General features: G+C 41.7%; 1 protein-coding gene across 11 annotated transcripts in view; it reads left to right on the top strand.

Moving 5' to 3' along the window:
* Nucleotides 1–10,616, top strand: part of LOC5572977 (FH1/FH2 domain-containing protein 1) — a 467,818-nt gene extending 457,202 nt beyond the window's left edge. For 9 of the 11 annotated variants that reach the window (XM_021842727.1, XM_021842725.1, XM_021842726.1 and 6 more), the window contains 2 exons: nucleotides 6–304; nucleotides 9,794–10,616. In XM_021842727.1, the coding sequence (XP_021698419.1) occupies nucleotides 6–304; nucleotides 9,794–9,867 (373 nt within the window). In that variant the 3' untranslated portion in view covers nucleotides 9,868–10,616. Of the gene's footprint in view, nucleotides 1–5; nucleotides 305–514; nucleotides 635–9,793 lie in introns of those variants that run through there. The other 2 variants (XM_021842731.1, XM_021842733.1) reach the window with 2 other exon arrangements.
* Nucleotides 10,617–21,956: the final 11,340 nt, after the last annotated feature.

Raw genomic sequence — 21,956 nt, 5'->3', positions numbered from 1 at the left:
CGCAGAACTCTTCTCGGGACGCCAACCAAGGGACCCGGTGGTGAGGAAGTGGAGATGAGTGGAACTCTGACCTGGAGGCGAAGGCGAGGTGATACCACGGCCTCTCCAGTCACCCTCATGAACTCCAGCGCCACCAGTACCCTGAACAGCAGCTACACCGGAAGTTTCCACAACCGGGACGAAAGCTTCACCGACGGGGACGATGAGATATTGGAATCGCTGGTCAAAACGGCAACCAAAGCGGCCACCCCAAGACCCACACAGCGGGAACGGAAACGTACCCGACAGGCGGATCGAAAGTCGTGTAAGTATGCGTCTGCAGCAATCCCTCAAATGCTGACCTGTACAGAAAGCAGCGCCCAGCTTCCACTTCTACTGCTTGACCCGAGATAGTACATAGCTTACTCCTGCTTCGATGGTGGTGGTGGTGCACTGCTCGATAAGGCAACCTCTAACCGTTTCTGTTGTGTTTTCCCCTTTATCTTCCGAAAATGCGACTCTTCTTCTTCTCCAGTTAAGCGATCAAGAACGCGTGAAGGGTTTACGGTGGAACGCAGCGGGCATTCGCCGGTTTAGCGCGGACTGCCGGGTTTTTGGCTAGCTAATCTTCTCATCCCACCCTACCTGTACAATTTAAGATGACAATACCGGTGAATAGAAATCTGACTGGCTGTTTTTGGTTTTTGTTACTCTTTTTGAAATCCCCTTGCGAATGTTTCGATTAACACTGTTCTTCTTCTTCTTTCTGGCGTAACGTCCCAACTGGGACAAAGCCTGCTTCTCAGCTTAGTGTTCTTATGAGCACTTCCACAGTTATTAACTGAGAGCTTTCTTTGCCAATTGACCATTTTTGCATGTGTATATCGTGTGGCAGGTACGAAGATACTCTATGCCCTGGGAATCGAGAAAATTTCCAACCCGAAAAGATCCTCGACCGGTGGGATTCGAACCCACGACCCTCAGCTTGGTCTCGCTGAATAGCTGCGCGTTTACCGCTACGGCTATCTGGGCCTGTTGTTATTCTTTTTAGTGTATTCGAACCCTCTGAGCAGAATCTCAATAGATAATCAAAAAAGTAAATTGGAGTACGTCGTACTTTTTAATTCCGCCCTGAATGCTTATCTTTGACAGATACGCGTATTTCGACTACCACGTGTAGCCTTCTTCAGTGTCAGTTGCTCGTATCCACTGAAGAAGTCTACAAGTGGTAGTCTAAATACTTGTATCTGTCAGAGATAAGCAGTTAGGGCGGAATTAAAAGGTAAAAGTAACTGTTGTTATTCTATTCATAGATTATTGCATGTATTTTCCAAGCTAACAACTCACAATGTCATTAACACGACGTCTCTATCGAAATCTCTCAAACCGAAACGATTACTCATCGCGGTTTTGTTACGATGAGAATTTGCAGATGAATCTGTTGGAAGAAAACAAACATAAATTACAGCTCTTTTGAATTGGTAATTGTTCCAACTGTCTGTGGTTGTACCATAAAAAACTCCTTATTGAATTTTTGGACAAAAACTCAGTTTTTTTAAACATTTCATGCGAAATCATTCATATGGTGTGTCAGAAATACACCAAAGTTCTTACATTGAATCCGCTACTTTTTATAATGACTTTCTTAAAACACGTCGTACGAAGACTTTTAACGGATATTCAATTAACGTTGACCCTTAGTGAAGACTTCCGTGAAGACCTCTGATGAAACCACCTATGCAGAGTTCTATGTGGATGCCTGTGTATAAATCTATGTGGAATTCTCAGCGGAGACTTCTGTGGCTACCTCTGTGGAGACCTCAGCTGAAAACTCTGTAGAGAAACTATTTTTTCTTTTTATATCCCTACTGCTTCTGTGCCTCAATCTCCCCCGGAAGTACATCACGCAACTTCATCGGGAGAGGGCTGTGCTCATGCACTTCATCAGTCTCAGCCTCTAGCTGTTCTGCTATTTCGCTGTTGGAGCTCAATGTTGTCAAAAACGCTGCTCACTACGACATTTATTCGGTGCCTCTGCAACTGTTCCTTTTGTCCAGTTGGTGGTTGAACATCTTGCCGAGGCTTTGGACAGCTTTATGTGCGACGACGCATACTTCTCTTGGGCTGGCCTTACGTCAGAGCCCTGTTGATATTTTACTGGACGTTCATGTGCATTTCGTTGCTCTACGACGACTCGATCTCAGCTGCTGCTGTTCGAGCTCTCCTGGTTGACCAGTTGGATGCCGAGGTCGATCCAAAGATTTCGGTTGGAGGATGACTTCCATTTCACTGGCACCTCGACGATCTAAACCTGGTTTGTGACGACCTCTGCTACTCGGCCTAGTCCGCGATGGTAGAGCTAGCCTACTCCGACTACGCGTTTCTTCGTGCTTCGATATTGACCGGTAGAGTGCCGAAGTCTGTCCAGTGATTCCGGTTGGAAGATGAATTCCGGTTCACTGGCGCTCCGACGACTCAAGCCCGTGATACGTTACTTATTACTTAGGGTAGTGCCCGGTGGTGGATTTATCCTACTCCGATGAAGATTTCCCCGGCGGCGGAAGATCTTCCGAACCGATACTATCCGGGCTGATGCCGAGGTCGATCCTGCGATTCCGGTGATTGGAAACTTCAGGTTCACAGGCACCCAGACGATCATTTGCCACTGCAACAACGCGGTCTACTAAACTAATCCCTGATTGTGGACGTAGTCTACTCCGAGGCTGGCCGAGAAGATGCCGAGGTCGGTCCTGCAATTCCAGTGGAGGGAAACTTCCGATTCACATGCGCCCCGACGACCATTTGCCGGAGCTGATTCGCAAATTACTCAGCTAGAGCCCGGCGATGGACTCGGCCTACTCCGACTCGACGTTGGTCGGCCAAGTGGATGGACGATTACTTATGGGTTGCAGGCGCCCCGATAACTTATCACCGATAATACGCTAAACCCGCTCTACTCAGTCTAGTCCCCGACGGAGGATCTAGCCTACTCCGATTGCGACCCCGAGCTTTCTGGTTTTGCAGCGACGACATAACTTGTGTTATCCCTCTATTCACCGCATTCCAAATGCTTCCATGCTGCCACATGTTCTGCACGATACCCGGATTTAGGACGCTTGCGGTTTCTGACACATCTCACTTCGTATATCCCTGAACCGAGGGCAGTCTAATATCACATGTTCCTGTGTCTCCTCGATATTTGGACAGGCCAACAATGTGAAGACTCTGCGTGTTCGAATCTGTGCAAATATTTCCGGAATCATCCATGGCCTGACAAAAACAGGGTCAGGAACTACTTAACTTCTCCATGTTTTCTGGTCGTCCACCCCGACACGTTAAAAATGAGCCTGTGGGTCAACCTTCCTTTCTCCAAGTTATTTCACTCCTGCTGGCACTTTGCCATTGTATCCAATCTGATAGTATTCCTCATATTCCTTGTATCCCTTTGCTGGTGCTGGCATGCTATGTCCTCAGCCAGAGTGATACAGATGGGTATGAATCCGGCGGGGATCATTCATACGGTAGGTACTCGCCACCCGTATAGCCATCAGCCGGAGCTTCTTGGTCCTCGAATGTTGGGCATGATCCTAGCTACAGTATTAGCTGCTTTCTCTGCTTTTTCGCAGGCATATTCTACGTGGCTAGGGACCCAGAGAGCCGTAGCGGTAAACGCGCAGCTATTCAGCATGACCAAGCTGAGGGTCGTGGGTTCGAATCACACCGGTCGAGGATCTTTTCGGGTTGGAAATTTTCTCGACTTCCCAGGGCATAGAGTATCTTCGTACCTGCCACACGATATACACATGCAAAAATGGTTATCGGCATAGTAAGCTCTCAGTTAATAACTGTGGAAGTGCTCATAAGAACACTAAGCTGAGAAGCAGGCTCTGTCCCAGTGGGGACGTAAACGCCAGAAAGAAGAAGAAGATTCTACGTGGCTGTCGAAGATTAACCTGTCGTCGACCATTACTCCGTGGTGCTTTAGAGAGTGTTCTGATGAGATTGCGTGTACTCCGACGTTGATCTCGAACTGCTGAACCACCTCGAAGTTGCTGGCCAGCACCACCTCCGTTTTGTGATGAGCCAACCGCAGCTTGACTCCAGTCATCCACGATTCAATGATGTCTAGCGATTCTGCCGTCAGCATCTCCACCTTTTCCGCAGTCTCGCCAGTTATCGCAAGAACAACGTCATCTGCGAACCCGACGATCTCGACTCCATTCGGCATTGTCAGGGTACACTCCATCGTACATCATATTCCACACTGTTAAACCATGTATGGATCCCTGTGGAACTCCCGTCGTTACTCTGGTTGAAATCCGTCCCTGGTTTGTGTCGTGAACCAGTACCCGGTTATGAAAATAGTTTTGCAGAATTTCGCGCAGATTTCGGGTCGCATTCTGTATAGGGCTGCGGCGATAACCTTCAACTGGCACTGTTGAACGCGTTCTTAACATCTACCGTTACCACTGCGCAATATCGATTTCCTCTCCTCGTCTGTTTGGACACTTTCTCCGCGCACGCGATGCAACGCTGTCCTAAATATATCAGCAAACGCTACCCTTTGCTCTACGTTAGGGATACCACCGGGAGCTTTGTTCAGCTTCAATCCTTTCGCAACCGTTATCAGCTCGGCTTTGGAAACATGGATATCGTGTGGCTGTCACGCAGTGGGAGCATGCGTAGGAAAGAGACCATACATGGGACCATGAAATTCGACTACATACGGTGGCTGACGATAGTGGTCTGGAGGGGGGGACCCTGAAGAATGGAGAGTATAAACAACATCGGAAAAGGCGCGGCAAATCTATTTGCCAGAAGCGGGTTGGTAAGATCACCGACGCTTCATACCCAACAAGCGCATCAACAGCACAAACGAGAGAAGGAGCAAATTAACCTGCACTAGTATGTCGACAAAAGAAGCAATATGCACAAAGACATCAAACTGTTGGTGACGAAGATCCAAGGAGCCCTTGGAGCGGCGTATAGGAGGTGAGGGCTGATACAGTCGAAAAAGAGCTTGCGCGACCAGTCCGCGTTAGAAGCAATGCGAGACTCAGCATCGCGAAAAGTGGAAACGAGTGCGAAAGAAAAAAGAGAAACCGAGTAAAAAGAACCCATCCAAAAATCGTGTGTCCATTAAGGAGCGGAGCAAGGGCGAAACGCTCGTTTTTAAAGCAAGTGACGGTTCGTACATGGAGGTTTTGCGTGCTATACGGTCGAATCCAGATTTCAAAGATCTAGGAGAAAAGACGTGCAAAAAGTCAGACGTACGCTGAATGGTGAGATGATCCTCGAGTTAAGAAAGGAGTCAAAGGCAAGAAGCTCTTTCTATAAAGAGCTAGCCGAAAAAGCCATGGGGAATAAGATGGAAGTAAGAGTCGTCTGCCCGGAAGTGACTTTCGAATGTAAAAATATGGACGAGAATTCAACGGAGGAAGATCTGAGATTAGCAGCAGTACGCATTGGGTTACGTTCCAATAATATTTCGTATGGGAAAAGGCCACAGTGGAAGTAGTAGCATGTAGCCTCGGTCAGGCTGAACGCTATCAGCTGGTAGCGTGCTATAAGTGTCTTGGATTTGGTCATATTGCACGGTTCTGCAATGGGCCAGATAGAAGCAAACTGTGCAGAAGGTGTGGAGAAGATGACCATGAGGCGCAAGACTGTCAGAAAACTCCGAAATGTCTGATCTGTGCCAACAAAGAGGACATCAAACACGTCACAGGAGGCTCAAGATGTCGTAAAAAAAAACATGAACCACTGTGAGGTTGCTCAGTATTTGCTGTGGCAGTTCGTAGCGGAAATAAAGTGTGACGTAGCTATCATCTCTGAGCCATAGCGAATCCCACCTAGAGATGATAATTGAGTATAAGAGACAAGTAAAACAGCGGCAAATTGGACGGTGGGAAGATACCCCTTTCAGGAAATGGTGAAATGCGCAGAAGAAGAAGGCTTCGTAATCGCTAAAGTTGATGGTGTGTACATCTGTAGTTGCTACGCACCTCTGCGATGACCGTCAGAAGAATTCAACTATATGCTAGACAGAATAACGGAAGAGCTTACCGATCGTAGACCATTCGTCATAGCCGGCGACTTCAATGCTTGGGCGATCAAGAGGGGAAGCCGCCTCACCAACGCAATAGGATGCAGTCTGTTAGAAGCATTATCAAAGCTAGATGCTCATCTAGCCAACGAAGGTAACGTTAGCACATATCGTCGGAAAGGCAGAGAGTCCATCATGAACCTCACTTTGTGCAGCCCGAGGCTAGCAAGACACATGAACTGGAGAGTGTGCGAAGAGTATACCGGAAGCGACCATCAGATAATTCGGTACCGCATCGGGGATAGGTTCTAGCCAGTATATTGCGAAAGTCAGATAGATGTACGAAGGTGGACGTGTTCGTCGAAGCGCTTAGACTTGAACACATCACTTTGAGCCACAGTGCAGACGAGTTAATGGCAGCACTAACTCGTGCTTGCGATGCAACCATGCCGAGAGCTGGGAAACCAGCTAACGGTCGCCGTCCAGCCTACTGATGGAACACGACCATTGCCGAGCCAGAAGGAGGATGCAGCAGGCTTGCAACAGCGCTGAAAGAGAGGAACGCAGGCTCGTCTACAGAGCGGCAAGATCTGCACTTAAAAGCGAAATCAGGCTTTGCGCGAATTCGTGGGTCAACGCGTACAAAGTAGCCATGGCGAGGTTAAAAGGATCAACCATGACACCGGAAAAGTGCCCGGAGAGAATGAAGGTGAATTATTGACGGACTGTTCCCGCAGCACGAAGCCACAACCTCCGCTCACTCCTTACGGAGTGCAGGATGGAGACTACGATGAATCTCGAGTAACAAATGAGGAGTTGATCGGTGTGACGAAAGCCTTGGACACAAAGAAGGCCCCAGAACTAGACGGAATCCCAAATCTGGCTCTGAAAACAGCGATCCTCGAAAACTCCGATATGTTCAGGACCACATTGTAGAACTGCATTGTCGATGGCAGCTTTTCAGACTGCTGGAAGCGACAAAAGTTAGTTGTGCGCGCCCTACGCGTTCAGTATAGTTGATGCAATCGTTTATTCATGTCTCCGTCACAACCATGTGCGCGATTGCGTCAGACGATTTTTTACCTGGTTGTGCTCCGAATGAACGGAGCCTACCATGCAGCGTGACGAGTGCCGGTGGTGTGCACGGCTGTCGGTGGCTCGATCACGAGGTAAGTCGTTGGTGCTTCCACGAGGGTAAGTGCAACAATTTACCTCACGAGTAATACCCCCAAATGGGAAATTGAGTTCCCAACATTGGTGGTGTGGCCAAAGCCGGATAAACCACGTGGCGAATCTTCAACGTATAGGCCGATATGCTTGCTGAATACGTCCAGCAAACTGCTCGAGAGAGTTATCCTGAACAGGCTTACGAAGCATGCGGAGAGCCTGAACGGGCTGTCGAATATGCAGTTCGGCTTCCGGAAAGGAAGGTCTACTGTGGACGCCATCCAAACTGTTGTGGAAACCATGGAAACAGCTTAGAAGCAGAAAAGGAGAAGAACCCGTTATTGTACGGTGATCACATTTGACGTGAAGAACGCTTTCAACTGCGCTAGCTGGAAAGCAATGGTCGATTCGTTGCATAGCATGAGATTACCTGAGTACATCTTCTGGGTTCTGAAGAGCTATTTTAAGAATCGGTTACTGATAAACGAAACAGACCAAGGAGTAAAAAGTACTCAATTTACGGCGGACGTTCTTCAGGGCTCTATTCTCTGTAGAATATGATGTACGATGGTGTCCTGAAATTAAATCTTCCCAGAGGTGTAAAGATTGTTGGCTTTGCGGACGACGTGGTTCTATTGGTAGTTAGTCAATCAAGAGAGAAGGTGGAAGTACTCGCCACCCAGACAATCGAAACTATAGAAGATTGGATAAGGGACAAGAAGCTGACGATAGCCCATCACAAAACTGAAGTGGTTATGATTAGCAATCGTAAGGTAGGGCAGCAGGCAAGTTGGTGGTTATATCATCGACTCGAAGCGCGAAGTTAAGCATCTGGGGTGATGATTGATGATCGACTTAATTTCAACAAACATATCGCCTATGTCTGTGAAAAAACGGCGAAGGCAATAGCGGCGTTATCCTGGATCATGGCAAACGACTGGGCGATTGAAAGCAGCAAGAAACGGCTGTGTCACAACATCGATCATCAGATATGCAGGTCCAGCATGGGTGACTGTACTGAAGACCGAAAGGAGTCGATCTCATCTGAGCAGTTCGTATAGGTTGAAGGCTATGCATATTTCGTGTGTAGTATCGGTGCCTCCCTCCCAGGTATAAACACAAAGTGGAATAAGAAAAAAAACTCAGCAATCACAGAAAAAGAAGACCGTCTTCGCGGGTCTCGTCTCAGATGCATACTAGATTGAAAACCACTCCGTTACCAAGAAAACAATAAACAAACATTTCTCGTTCCTAATTTGTTTTGAATCCTAGAAATTTGGTCTAGTAACTTTAGATAACGGTCATATCGACATATGGAGAGAAAATTGGGAGCAAAAAATCCACAGAAACATATCGAGATATGGAGAGAGAAAATGTACGCAGAATGAAGGAATCGAAGAAATCATCGACATAAGAAGAGATTCAAGATATAGAACATCGAAATGTGGAGAGCTGACTGTATATATAAAAAACAGTTATTGAATTAAAGCTTTCTTCATCAATAGACCATCGTGTATATCGTGTGGAAAACGCGAATATTTCGTCAAGAAAAAATACCCTTGACCAACGCGTTTTGACACCTTGACCCTCAACGTAGTCATTCTGAATAACAGTGCATTTACCGCTACGACTATCTGGGTCCCTACTAAGCATAAACCACTGCTAAAAATATTAATCATTAAGCTAAAAAATCCAAGGATATATGTTTCCAGAAGTTACTTTTGTTGTATTAAATACATCACCCATTCTCTTTTCAAACCTTTTTAGCTTTGTACTGCACCAGTAATTCTCTCAGAGATATTCTGAAATTTGAAGATCTTTTATAATATTCCAAGATGCTCTGGAATGTAGAGCAGGTATTCTTATTAAATGTTTTTAAATTTAATATAGATTTGTGAAAATTGTAATATTCAATGTTCTTTTGCAATTCTACTTCGTAGAACAAAGTTTAAGTGTATCCGTTTTATATGTAGAAAAATCTACAAACTAAAATCTCATGGTGGTACACTAACGCTTCTAACCTAGCTTCTAACTCTTATTATCGCACTAACAAGAAACCATCCGCCCTCGTAAAAAGCATGAAACTCAATTGAATCCTGCTGTGAAAGCATGAAAAAGGAGCGAAAGTTCCTCCTGTGTGAATATGTGTCATCCATGCAAAACTGAATTACGAAGCAACTTCCTTCAGTCCTTATTGCAGCACCCACTGAGACGGACACTTTCTTCCGCTACTACCCAACGGTTACCCAATCCCAATTTCCTTCCTCCTCGACTACAAACTGCTGGGGGAAAATGACTCTGCAAGTTTTCCCGCTTGGTACTGTACTCAACTGTTACCCCCTTCCATGATATCCTCCCACATTCATCCATCAGTAGGTGTGTGCTTGTCCTCCGCTTTTGTACTCCTCTTGAGGATTTTTCCATTCATACTTTGAACTAAACCAACGAGACTGACTGCATGAGTATTCCAACCCATCCACGATAACTGGATGTAACACAGAAAAAAACTGTTGAAGAAAATTCAATTCTCACTCAACCATTTCATTTGTGTCTTATCCATTTCTTACTTTTTGTTCTTTTTCGCTTCCTTTGTCGGAACAGTAAGACGAACTCTGAAGAACGGATTATCGGAGGAGGAAAAGCAACACGTTGCCTCGTTGATAAAAGGATACTAGAGCTGGAGCTTGGGGCCCGAAAGCGAACGACCAATATTCAAACCCGTGGCAAGCAACGGGATAAAGCTGGATTCTTTCGCTCTGTGAAGTGTGAAGACGCTAACTAGGTACGAACGATGACGAGAACGAAGACGGGCTCTAGGATGAAGAAGACACGAGGGCAAAAGGCACTGGAAAATGTGATAGAAAACTAGAGCTTAACGAATTGTTAGGAAAATAGAGCAAACAAAAAACACAACAAAAATTAGGAAACCAACTTTGAAAACAGGCAGTGACATGCGAAATGAAAGTTTCCGAGAGGTTTCTTTTTTCTGCAACAAGATGGAAGTTTTTCGACGAAGAAACTAGTCTTTCCTCATTTGATAATACAATGCAACGACGCTGTTAACATCGAGAGGAATTCTTTAAAACAATAAACAGAGAACCATTTCAGACTGTTGATAGCGAATATAAAATGATGAAATTCACTACACACTTCGATGTAAGTTTTAACTCTAAACAGAACACTTTACAATATTGTGAAGAATAGATTTTCAAATATGAAAGAAAAGAACACTAATTTAACTGCAACAAAAGCATTGTGAAAACAGATTTTCCAAAATTTATAACACTTCACTAGGTATCCAATGAATCAAGAAATGTAACATTTCATAAAACTGTAGATGAAAAGTAGTGCAACATACTCAAACTACAATATAAATTATTGAGATATATCAAAGATTTACGAAAAATAGACCGTACTTTAATAAGAAAAATGTTAGCAGTATAAGAAATTTGTTTATCCGAAAAACCAAAGCACCAAAGGGTGCTTTAACGTTCTTATAGGTAACCATATTTCACAGCTTTGACCCAGCTTTTTTTTTTTTTTAATTTCTTCATTAGTATCATTCCAAACATTACATTCATTTCTTATATCTAGGTGTTCTGTGTTATTCGACAACACTATCATGCTAATGTGGTAAAACAAATTTTAGATTTTATTTACATGTTAACAACATATTATATTTCATTTGCCGTAGCAGTTCAGATTGTTTACAGGTGAGTTGATTTCACCTGCTTATTTTCAATCTACTTAACCTAACTTAATCTTAATATATAACGCATTAATCGTGGCAATAGAAGATTGTAACAATTTTTGCCTGAAATAAATAATTATTTTATATGATATTTGTTCTAATATTTCAACACTGGATATTCTATGTAACTCATTGGTACTATACCAGGGAGGAAGCCTCAGAATCATTATCAAAATTTAATTTTGAATTCTCTTCTGGCTTGAATGCCCTCAATGTGATTTTTGAAAGTTAAATTCTTATCTAGCATGAGCGCTAGATACTCAACTTCATCTGACCAATTTATTGGAACCCCTCTCATCGTGACAACATGTCTACTTGAAGGTTTCAAATAAAGAGCTTTTGGTTTATGAGGGAAAATTATTAGTTGAATTTTGGAAGCATTAGGAGAAATCTTCCATTTTTGCAAGTATGAAGAAAAAATATCCAAACTTTTTTGCAATCGACTACAGATGACACGCAGACTTCGTCCTTTGGCGGAAAGGCCTGTGTCATCCACAAACAAGGATTTTTGACATCCCTGAGGTAACTAAGGTAAGACAGATGTGAAAATATTGTATAATATTGGTCCCAAAATGCTGCCTTGAGGAACACCAGCTCTTACAGGAAGTCTTTCAGATCTGGAGTTCTGATAATTAACCTGAATTGTACGATTTGACAGATAACTTTGAATTATTCTGACAATGTATGTTGGAAAATTAAAGTTTTTTTTTTAATTTTACGATCAAGCCTTCATGCCAAACACAGTCGAATGCTTTTTCTATGTCTAGACGAGAAAGACCAGTAGAATAAAAGCATCAACATGCTTAGTCAAAAATACCTAAATATATAATTTTATGCAAACCATCCATCTAACCACCTAATCGCGTCAACTCATGCAAGCAACTGTTGCTCTGTTTCGTCAGCCCTTCGTGTGCCATGTGCACGGTTCACCATTATCTCCCAAAGATGTCAGGCATCACGCGAGTCGACACAAGTTTAATCACTGTCACCGAGGCGTGAAATGTGTCGTTCATCTATAATTCACTAACCACAGAGCGGTGGAACATGTATCCACAAAAAAGAAGACGAAACATTAGGAACGATTTTCATTGAAATTGGCCATGTTGTACCATAAGGCCTGCAAAAGGCGCTAGTGTGAAAACTCATCCACGGAGCATCCTTGAAGCAAGAAACATAGGAACTTCGACAAGAACGTTTAGAGTGTGGTAGGTGGAAATTTTGTCAGTGCCATGTCTGTTTATCTGTGATGTATGGTACTATCACCACACGGTGTCATCGTTTGGGACCGAAAGAAAGTCAATCGATATTGCCGATACTTGCCCAATTCTAACGGGGAAAGCCCTTCTGTGTTTAGGAGCATGTTTGGATGCCATTATGTATTGATAGGACTGTCACCGAGATGACCCAATTCTACTTGAAGCGAATAGCTGATGTACGGCGCAGTGCAGGTCTAAAAACTAATGACGATGTTGCTGTCGTCACACTATCGCCGATATGCTACAGTGCGGTTGAGATGAGCATTGTTTTCAACAAAAAATGGCAGATATAATTGCTCAGATTTGAACTGAATCATATTGCATAAACAGGTGCATATTAAATGTAACAGTTTTTGCTGACACAATACACTTCAGCTCGCAATGCTTCTACACTTTCAGTTTCACTAGACCTGGCATGCGTATTGCACGGTTCAAACGATAGGAAAATCGGTTTGACACATTTTGTTACATTTGCATTGTATCGGTAGTAATTCAATGCAGGTTAGGTACTGACATTGACCAACTCAATTCAGTTACGTTTTTGTATATGAAATTCAATTTTTGGTGGTCTATTATGTCTATGATGAAGTGTTGATGGATGAGCATTGAACTTGAATACACATAATCAGTAATAATTTGGGGAAGTTGCAGAATGCTAAGTTATTTTCTGCATCAAACGGTAAACTTAGCGACCTTCATCAGAACTTTTTGACCAGTACTGCCTGAACATAGGCTATTGCGGGTGAACCACCACCACGCTTCTCAGTTAAGTGTGATAAGAGCACTTCTACAATCATAAACTTAGAGCTTTCTTTGCCAAAATTGGCACGTTGTACGCTCGATGATACCCTATGTCCTGGTAAGTCATGAAAATTTTCATTAAGAGATAATCCAGGAATTTTGAAATCTTGCATAACCTTGCATATCCAAAGAGCCATTAGTAACCGAGTAAGGTTAAGAAAACAAATGGACCAAGATAAAAACACAACTGAGAGACAGGGGAAGACCTTTTCTCCTTTGTAGCAAAGTGAAATAACGTGTATATTTTTTTTTTTCGTTTGTTAAGTAACAAAAAGCTACACACTTGGTAATTACACCGTGTCCAATATATTCTCATACACTTTTTCTTTTCTTTGGTATAACTTTACTTAATGTAGGATAATTCAATATTGTAGTATTTCATTGTAGTCTGGTAGTATTATACTAACGTAGAATAGCTTGTTTTATGAATAAGAAAAAATAATTGCTTTGATAAGTGATGAAATGTCCATTGAAGTCGTGTTTTGCACTTAAAATGAATTTTTGTTCATATTGGTCTGGTTTACAAAGTGAAAATCAGAGCATTCACAAAAAAGTTTCAGAAACTTTAAGTTAATCATATTGCGTTTTGAATAGATAAATATTGATAAAATTTGATTAATATATGTGTGATAACTGCAGATTGAAATTGGGCTCTGCCTATGAGCGTGCCGCTGGAAATATTTTTCGTAAATTCTTAAGTTGATAAAATAAGTTTATAATTGAAATATTTCCAAAATATTTTCTGCAGTGAATCAGTATTATAACCACTATCAAAAAATATTATCACCAATGATGTCAGTTAGACAATCGCAAAGTAATGTCATCTCGAATTTGTATGAGAATATATTGGACACGGTGTAATGGCTGTTAGGGTGAGATCAAAAATTAAGCAAGAATATTGAGCCGAAGGAATGGGCGCATTCTATGTTCTCAAAGATGTTGAGAAAACCTTGTTTCGAGGGGTATATCGATTCATGATGTTTACTTCTCGTGTCATTTAAATCACTATTCGTTAAACTTATAAACCTTCGATATTTGTTTTCATAAGGCAATCTCTATGTTTGTGGCGAAGCTTCGAATTCCAAAATCCAGGATCGAAAAACAACCAGAAAACATGATTTCGAAAGGGTTCGATGTCCGAGATTGTTATCGTTTGTACACTGTTAAGAAATATTCCGTAAGTTGTAAAAATATTTTCTTCTCGAGATTTCAATCAGTCAGACCTAGATTTTAGTTAGATCATCAACCATCGATGATACTCATAGGCGATTTACCCGTGATTATTGAAGTAATTCAAATCAAGTTCCTATATACCCTTAGAAGTTACACGTAATTTGTGTATGAATCAGTATTATACTACTACCCTAATCAAAAGATTCTAGCTCGATTATAATAGCATATTTATTTAAAACTAGTGGTCCCGGCAAACTTCGTCTTGCCATCAAGTAGGCTGTTGAATACTGCTATGAATCGTCCCATACAAAATGACAGTTCCTTTCAGTCCCGTTTTTCCTACTTTCCCGGTGAACATCCTGGAACTTTTATACACACAAACACGTCGGAACCCTTGACGAATAAAATGGAAAAAGAATCATTCAAATCCGTTGCCCCGTTCGTGAGCCATTTCGTGACATACAAACACCATTCCATTTTTATTTATATAGATAGATAAATAGATAGATATCACAATATTTAGATACACACGTTTATGCGTTTGTCATGGTAATTCCATTCACCAAACCAAAATCACGGTTATTGTCAAATACGCAAAGTCCAAAACACCTGAACTGTAATCCGATTGGCGATAGAGGCGTTGTTTTTAAGCATTGATAGACAGTATCGCCATCTGTTAATTACATACCAAGTAGTACGCGAAACTTCCTTCAAAGAGATGCTTTCTTAAAATGGTTTCAAAAATGTATCAATAAAAGCATATGAACCTTACCTAGTTGTTCTTGTTCCGTTGCATATTTATATCAAAAGCTCATAAAGTTTCATTATCGCAATAAACTTGCATTCCACTACGTGTTTGATGTTTAACTTTATCGAAATAACGAGATTTTCTGCAAATGAACTCTGCAAGCAGCATTGAAGTGAACTTTATCAAGATGTATTCAATAACTTTTCGAACAAACTCTTGCAACTTCTCTCAAAATGCCGATTTACATGTTATGTTCCTAAAAACTGAAAGTGTCCTTGACGTAGGCACGTCGCAGACCGGCTAGCTTACCTCTTGGCTATTAAATCTCAGGGTCGGCCACCGACCTCGGAAGGACTCACAACAACGTGCACTTACCGAATCGGTAATACCGATAGTACAAAGTGGACTGATCAACGACTCGCAACAGGCTACATCCAATGACTCTTTCCTAGAACAAGCATTAAAGAGAGCTGAGAGAATTGAATTGCAAGGTCTTCTTTTATTTGAATTTCTGGAGGGTACGGTATTCGGTGCAGCGCTGTTCGATGACGTTGGGGCCCTGGTGCGGAGGTGGGGAGAGGAGGATGGAACGTACCTGCAGCAACCCTGCCGTGGGTTCTGTGATGCTCGAGGTGATGTTCAAGCGACGAAGGGGCGGTGACGACAAATGACGTAACAGGCGAACGGGGATGTGCGCCGTCTCGAGAGGGATTCTACCCACCGGTGGTCTGCTACAGTGTCACCGGTCGTAATCCGATTGACAGCGTGACGAGGGTCTCTATACGATCCTTAGGGTAGCCGATTGAATCCTCGACCTCAACTAATTGGCTTTGGCTTGCGAGTCTGAGGCACTTCACTTTTTGGTTGCACTACCCGATCGCGTCCACGCGCTTTCCACACGGTTATCTAATTACTTCGTAGCAAAGATACGATTTTATAGGACTTGTGAGTTGCTTACTGGTTCAAGCGATAATGATCAATGGCTTTCTCTCGACATCCACCTCAACCTCCTTGCGTGAAAGTTGCACTAAACAACTTGTTTGACAGCTATAAGTTTGTTTGTTTCAATCCAGTTGCAATATAGTTGAGTTCCACACTATGTACCATGTAAATACGAAATCATGTTATAGAAAAAGTTTGTTTGTTCAAATGGTGTTTCTCATATGTTGCGCGAAAGTTTTTGCAATAACTTTGGTTTATATGAGTTGTGGCAGATTTTGCCAGTAATGAGCTAGTATACCGAAGGTCATTAGCGAAGCCACTGTTCGAAGAGCTGGTGGAGTAATGAGTAAAGGACAAGATTTATGAATTTGAGGTCGAAAGTTTGATTCTCATGTATAGTTTTGTTTTAATTTTTCTTCTCCTAAGTGTTTTGCAACAAATATGCAATTTCACAATAACATAAATATATTGTAAACATACTCCGCCTCTGCGTTGCTGCTCAGTGCAATTGTAAGTCATTTTTTCAACAATTGGGTCCTAAAATTGTTGATGGAATCTTGTTTTTATTTAATAACACGAAAGAGCATGTTACTGCAACTACTTGAGCAATTTTTCCCGCTCAAACAACGGCGGTATCATGTTTAAACTTTAATTTAAAAATTGGGTCCATAAATGAATCTTGACACTTTTGATCATGTTTGACGTTCGCTTAGTCGACAAAAACACCACAGGGCACTGAGAAAAATCTACATGTCAAGGTCGTGTGTTTTACTTAAAGATTTGCGCAATGAGGAAAACCACATGATTTGAGTGTGGTAGCCATATGGATTTCATCATTGATTTCACGGTATAATAACATGTGTATCAACATTAGGTTGTCATGTGAAACAAACATGAATTTCCAAATATTAAATTATGAAAACCAACTGATTTGCTTATTGAATTCGAAATGTAGTAGCTTTAGATAGTCATGTGTAGATAGAACATAAATGTCATGGGACTGAAAGAAGAAATTTGATAAAAAAAACTTTTGCTCCCTAAAATATGGCTCCTCTGCTTGTCGCAAGCTCTTTTGATTTTTTTTTCAAACCCGTGAGCCAGCAACAAGCGGGGCGCCGCAAATCCATAATTTGGGAAGCCAGGGATAAGCATATTCCATTTTTTTTTTCGAAACTGAAAGCCAGGAAAATCTGTTAGTGGAATCCGATTTTTCTACTAATGTATAGTTTATTATCAATGTTTTCTTATAGAAAGGTAGAAGAGTAGTGTTTGATCCTTCGACCTTGACACTTGCTCCTGCTGGGGCGGGTGATGAGGGCAGGATCAAACATGTCGCGCGTGGGTAGTGAAGCGGTGGAAAAGTGATCGGTTCGTTAGTAGTGTTTGATCCTTCGACCTTGACGCTTGCTCCTGCTGGGGCGGGTGATGAGGGCAGGATCAAACATGTCGCGCGTGGGTAGTGAAGCGGTGGAAAAGTGATCGGTTCGTTAGTAGTGTTTGATCCTTCGACCTTGACGCTTGCTCCTGCGGGGGCGGGCGATGGGGGCAGGATCAAACTTGTCGCGCGTCGTTCGCTCAGAGAAATGAAAAAGCGCCGCGGATCGTTAGTAGTGTTTGATCTATTGATCGCGTCGCTTGCTCTTGCGTGGGCGAGTGACGAACACTTGTTCGGCGTTTAATGCGATTATCGAATTATTTCGCGACTCCGGTTAGGCGTGATTATATCATGGATCGCATCACCAAACATTGGTGACTCCCAGATCTTTACCTTATCCCACTAACCCAATATCCTCTCCATGACAACCGTGGAGATGCAGAGGTGATCTCGGTCTCTAGTAACAACGGTAGTCACACTAACATTCCTTCCCTTCCCCGATGACCGTAAGGACGTGGCCGGCGCCGTTATTGACTTTTAAATTTGAGCTCTCGATTTGTGCACATTGAAGAATGGTAAGCTAATCCCAAGCCCCATTCATTAATTCCCTGTGCAACTTCGATTGTTCTGGTCAATCACGGAGTAGCAACTACGAATTGTACGGTCATCTATGCAAAAAAAAAATGTTTTCTTATAGAAAGGTAGAATTCTCGTATATCGGTCAACTTCACTAATAAAAGAAAAATCAAATTCACAAATTTTCATCTAACACTTTCAGCTTCAAATTTTGCTTCTTCTCTTTGGAAGCATGATGATGACTGTCCTTCGACACGAGATCCAACCGCAATCCAGTTCACTATGCATCCCATGGGTTGATCACAAACAATTTAGAAGCTTTGAACATGAAAATCGATAGCATAGCTCATGGATTTCATCATAACAATCTCATTGCGCATATCAATGAATCGACCAACTTGAACATGATGTTTATGACACAAGATAACCATAAGCGAAACACACTGAACCCGTGTTGGAGTGATGATCTATGCGTGCATAGGTTGACACATACGAATCTGAAGAGAAAGCTTCGGGAACTTATGTGGAAAAAATATGGAATCCCTGTTGTCGGTTGATGAATCAATCCATGAAGCAAAACACAGGAATTTAATGTGTAACACACACGAAGTTTGCAAGAAAATCATAGCAAATCGATATGGACGTTCATGAATCGATCCATAATTTTAAACACACAGATCGAGCGTTTGGATTTTTATCAGTGGGGTTTTAGTTTTAACACTGAGGTTTTCGGAAGGGACACGGAAAACAAAATATACCCATAATTTGAGTTTAAGCCAAGGGGTGTGACAAAATCTAAAAAATGTTTTTTGTACTCAACCCAACGGAAAACATTAGAAAAATGAGTAAACATGTGTTTTTAACCTAAACTTAAGCGTTTTGCACTAAAATTGGGACAGGGCTTTAGGACCCTATTGACAACTCAAATTAATTTCAAGATATATTTTTATTCTTGAGTTGAAACAAACTGTGCTGCTTGAGGTCGGTGTTAAGTGAGAGTATACCAAGTACAGAACATGAGAAAATTCGATAGTTCTGTCATCCATCATAAGCATAAACATTGATGACCGTACAATCCGTAGTTGCTACTCCGTGATTGACCGGAATAATCAAAATTGTACAAGGAACCAACAGATGCAGCTTCAAATGGCTGCTTTGGCACGTCAGGAGTTAATCATCAATATTAACCTCCTTTTCCTGAGCAGCCTAGATAGCCGCGTAGTGTCGGTAGCGGTTGTTTCAACTGGCTCAAAATTAACAATACGGCCTGCCTGCTCTGGTGCACAGAGGTTCCCCCATAGGTCATCAATTCAAAAATTCAACTTCAACTAAATCGTGATATTTTTTCCAATGACATTGTATTGAATACTTATGGAACAAGGTTTCATAATTATTTTTGCTGAATTCTTGCATGTTCGTTTCGATATGGGTCATTTAAGTGAGATGTGTTGAGTGGAGATATAAATCATAAAAATCGAAATATTTTTAACATTTTCATTACGCTGTCGGAAATGTTAATGATGCTCTACAAGTACGCTATCAATGGCACTGATTTTCAATAAGGTTTTGATCGATCTCTTTAAAAAATAAATTTAAAATTTGCATATTTTGTTTGGAAACGACATCGCTGATATACAGCCTTTATTCGAAAAAACTCGAACTTATAGAAACATTCACTAAGCCGAAAAGAATGTTTCCTCTCCAAACCCCTTCATGCGTTCTTCTATGAAACTTACCTTTATAGTTATAGTACATTTTGCACATAACTGCAGCTGCGACCATTTGCGACCAGATTGGTGGTGACCGCTTGGGTGTCGTATGTCTAGGTTACCAAAACATAACTTGATTAACAACAAATGGTAGCTGTCAAGGACTTCATTTTTGAGTTTTAAATGTAAAATCATAGTAGGCTGCTCCACAATACACGTAGAAAGCCTTGATTGTACAGCTACTGTAACTTTGTTCTTTGTTCTTCTGGTACATGTGAGTAAATAAAGTTGAAATCATGTTAATATCACCTTAGTCAATACTGCGAGGGGAATGGGGTGTAAACCTTAACACCTCTTCCTCTTTGCAGATGAAATGATTTGCATATAGGACACGAATACATATGAAATTGCACGAATTTATGACTAATTTTCCGACCTTCGTATTTATGACCGCCCCCTATGAAAAAGGAACCTCACAGGTGACTCCTAATTTAAGGTGTGATGCGTACCGTGCCTAGGAATGAATGGTTAGGAGGCTCTAAATAAAAGCTCATTTGTGCGTGATAGCTGTGATTCCGATTATGGAACTTCGTATCATCTGATATGTTACTGTCCAGTTCTCACGCAACTGCGATTTCGATTACTTGATAAACACTTATTAAGTGAAACTGAATGCAGAAGCCTGAATCTTCAGGACATTCAGTTATTTTTAACCCGCTGTGGTAATGTGCTATAGGCTTTCTTTACACTCATGCGTTTTGCAGTGCCGTTTTCAGGGCGCTGTTCGAACCCATTGTGGTATGGAGCTACATGCTCTCATTTCACTTATGCGATCTTCTCTCTTCCTATTTCCTCCCATCTTTCCCTTCCCTTTCCTCTCCCATCGGGTAGATGATGAAATAGGCTCAAATGGCGATGGCACAAATCTCCCAACTGGTGGGAAACGTGCCTTTAGAGCCGGCCTTCTGATACCTAATACCTGAAAGTATAAATTTTTATCTGTTTTGGTTTAAAAATCGCATACTTTTAAAACCATGTACGCATATTTATCGATCTACAGCAATTTGTGAACATTTTGTGAACGCCCGCAGATGCTACTCCGTTATTGCAAGAACAGCTGTACTTACACAGGGACACTACTCGGGATCAGTAGCATTTTCAATGTGTACAGGGTGTCCGCAAATTATCCGAACAGCAATATATGGGAAAGATGATCCTGCATTGAAAACAATGAAAAACCAATGTCCATGTGCCTTTTAGAATACATCTATATGTTAACAGAAAATACAACTTTGGAAAATTTCGAAATGATTGCTTGTTACTGAGATAGGCAAATTTAAAATTTTTGGAGACGTTTTTCCTGAGGGCCGCTAGTCATACTGGAGATGTGTTATCCCTAAAATCTAAAGGAGATGAATCCAAATGTCCTTTTATTATTTGAAGTATCCAACAACTTAATGGCTTCAAGTTAAACTGGAAATAGAAAACTATACGGCTCAAATCCAATGGATTGTATAGACATTTGTCTTCCGTCATAAAGCTCGAAAAACATCTCTTTTTAAGACACCTCAATGAATTTGGCTTGGTTTCGCAAATATTCGTAATCGGAAATGTGTCAAACTTACTTCTTAAGAATATAATAAGCTTATATTTAAAACCATGCCAGAATATTGAATTTATTATGCTTGATTGTATAGAGCCATGTCTTCAAAGTTTGTACGGATAATTTGCGGATACCCTGTAAGTACTGATGCTCTCATTATTATAACAAACAATAACGGTGCCGGCTGCGTCCGAATGCAGGATGGAAGGGAAATGTTGACGCGTTACTTGCTTTATGGAAGTCGAAGAGTCCTCTGCACTTCCACAAGTACACACTGGGAGTTTGGATATGAGAATGGTTTGGGTAAAGGATTCGTTTTGGTAAACAATAAATACATAATTTGAAATGAATGCACCTAACCGGATTCGCGATATTACTCGATACAAAAAATTGAACGCCGAACAAGTGTTCGTCGCTCGCCCCACAGGAGCATGCGACTAGATAAAAGGATCAAACACCACTAACGCGATCCGCGATACTATTCCACCGTGGTACGCGAACGACAAGCGACATGTTTGATCCTGCCCTCGTCGCCCGCTTCCGCAGAAGCAAGCGTCAATGTCGAAGGATCAAACAATACTCTATTATGAAAATAATATATGCAACATAAATTCAATTTCATTACAGCAGTGTAGCCAACATTTTTACTATGCGCTGAGAAGCCTTCTGCATTTTTCTCTATTGTGCCTTAAAAATGACTTGCGAAATATATAAGCAATTTTATGAAGGCTCATGTTATATTTCATATAAAGACTATATTAGTGCTCGTACATTGAACCTTAAAAATCTACTCAAATCAGTTCAGTTGAATTTTAAAATATTTATCTCTA

This window comes from Aedes aegypti, chromosome 2 (assembly GCF_002204515.2).
Source record: "Aedes aegypti strain LVP_AGWG chromosome 2, AaegL5.0 Primary Assembly, whole genome shotgun sequence".
Taxonomy (NCBI): domain Eukaryota; kingdom Metazoa; phylum Arthropoda; class Insecta; order Diptera; family Culicidae; genus Aedes; species Aedes aegypti.
This window is presented reverse-complemented; position numbering and strand designations above follow the sequence as displayed.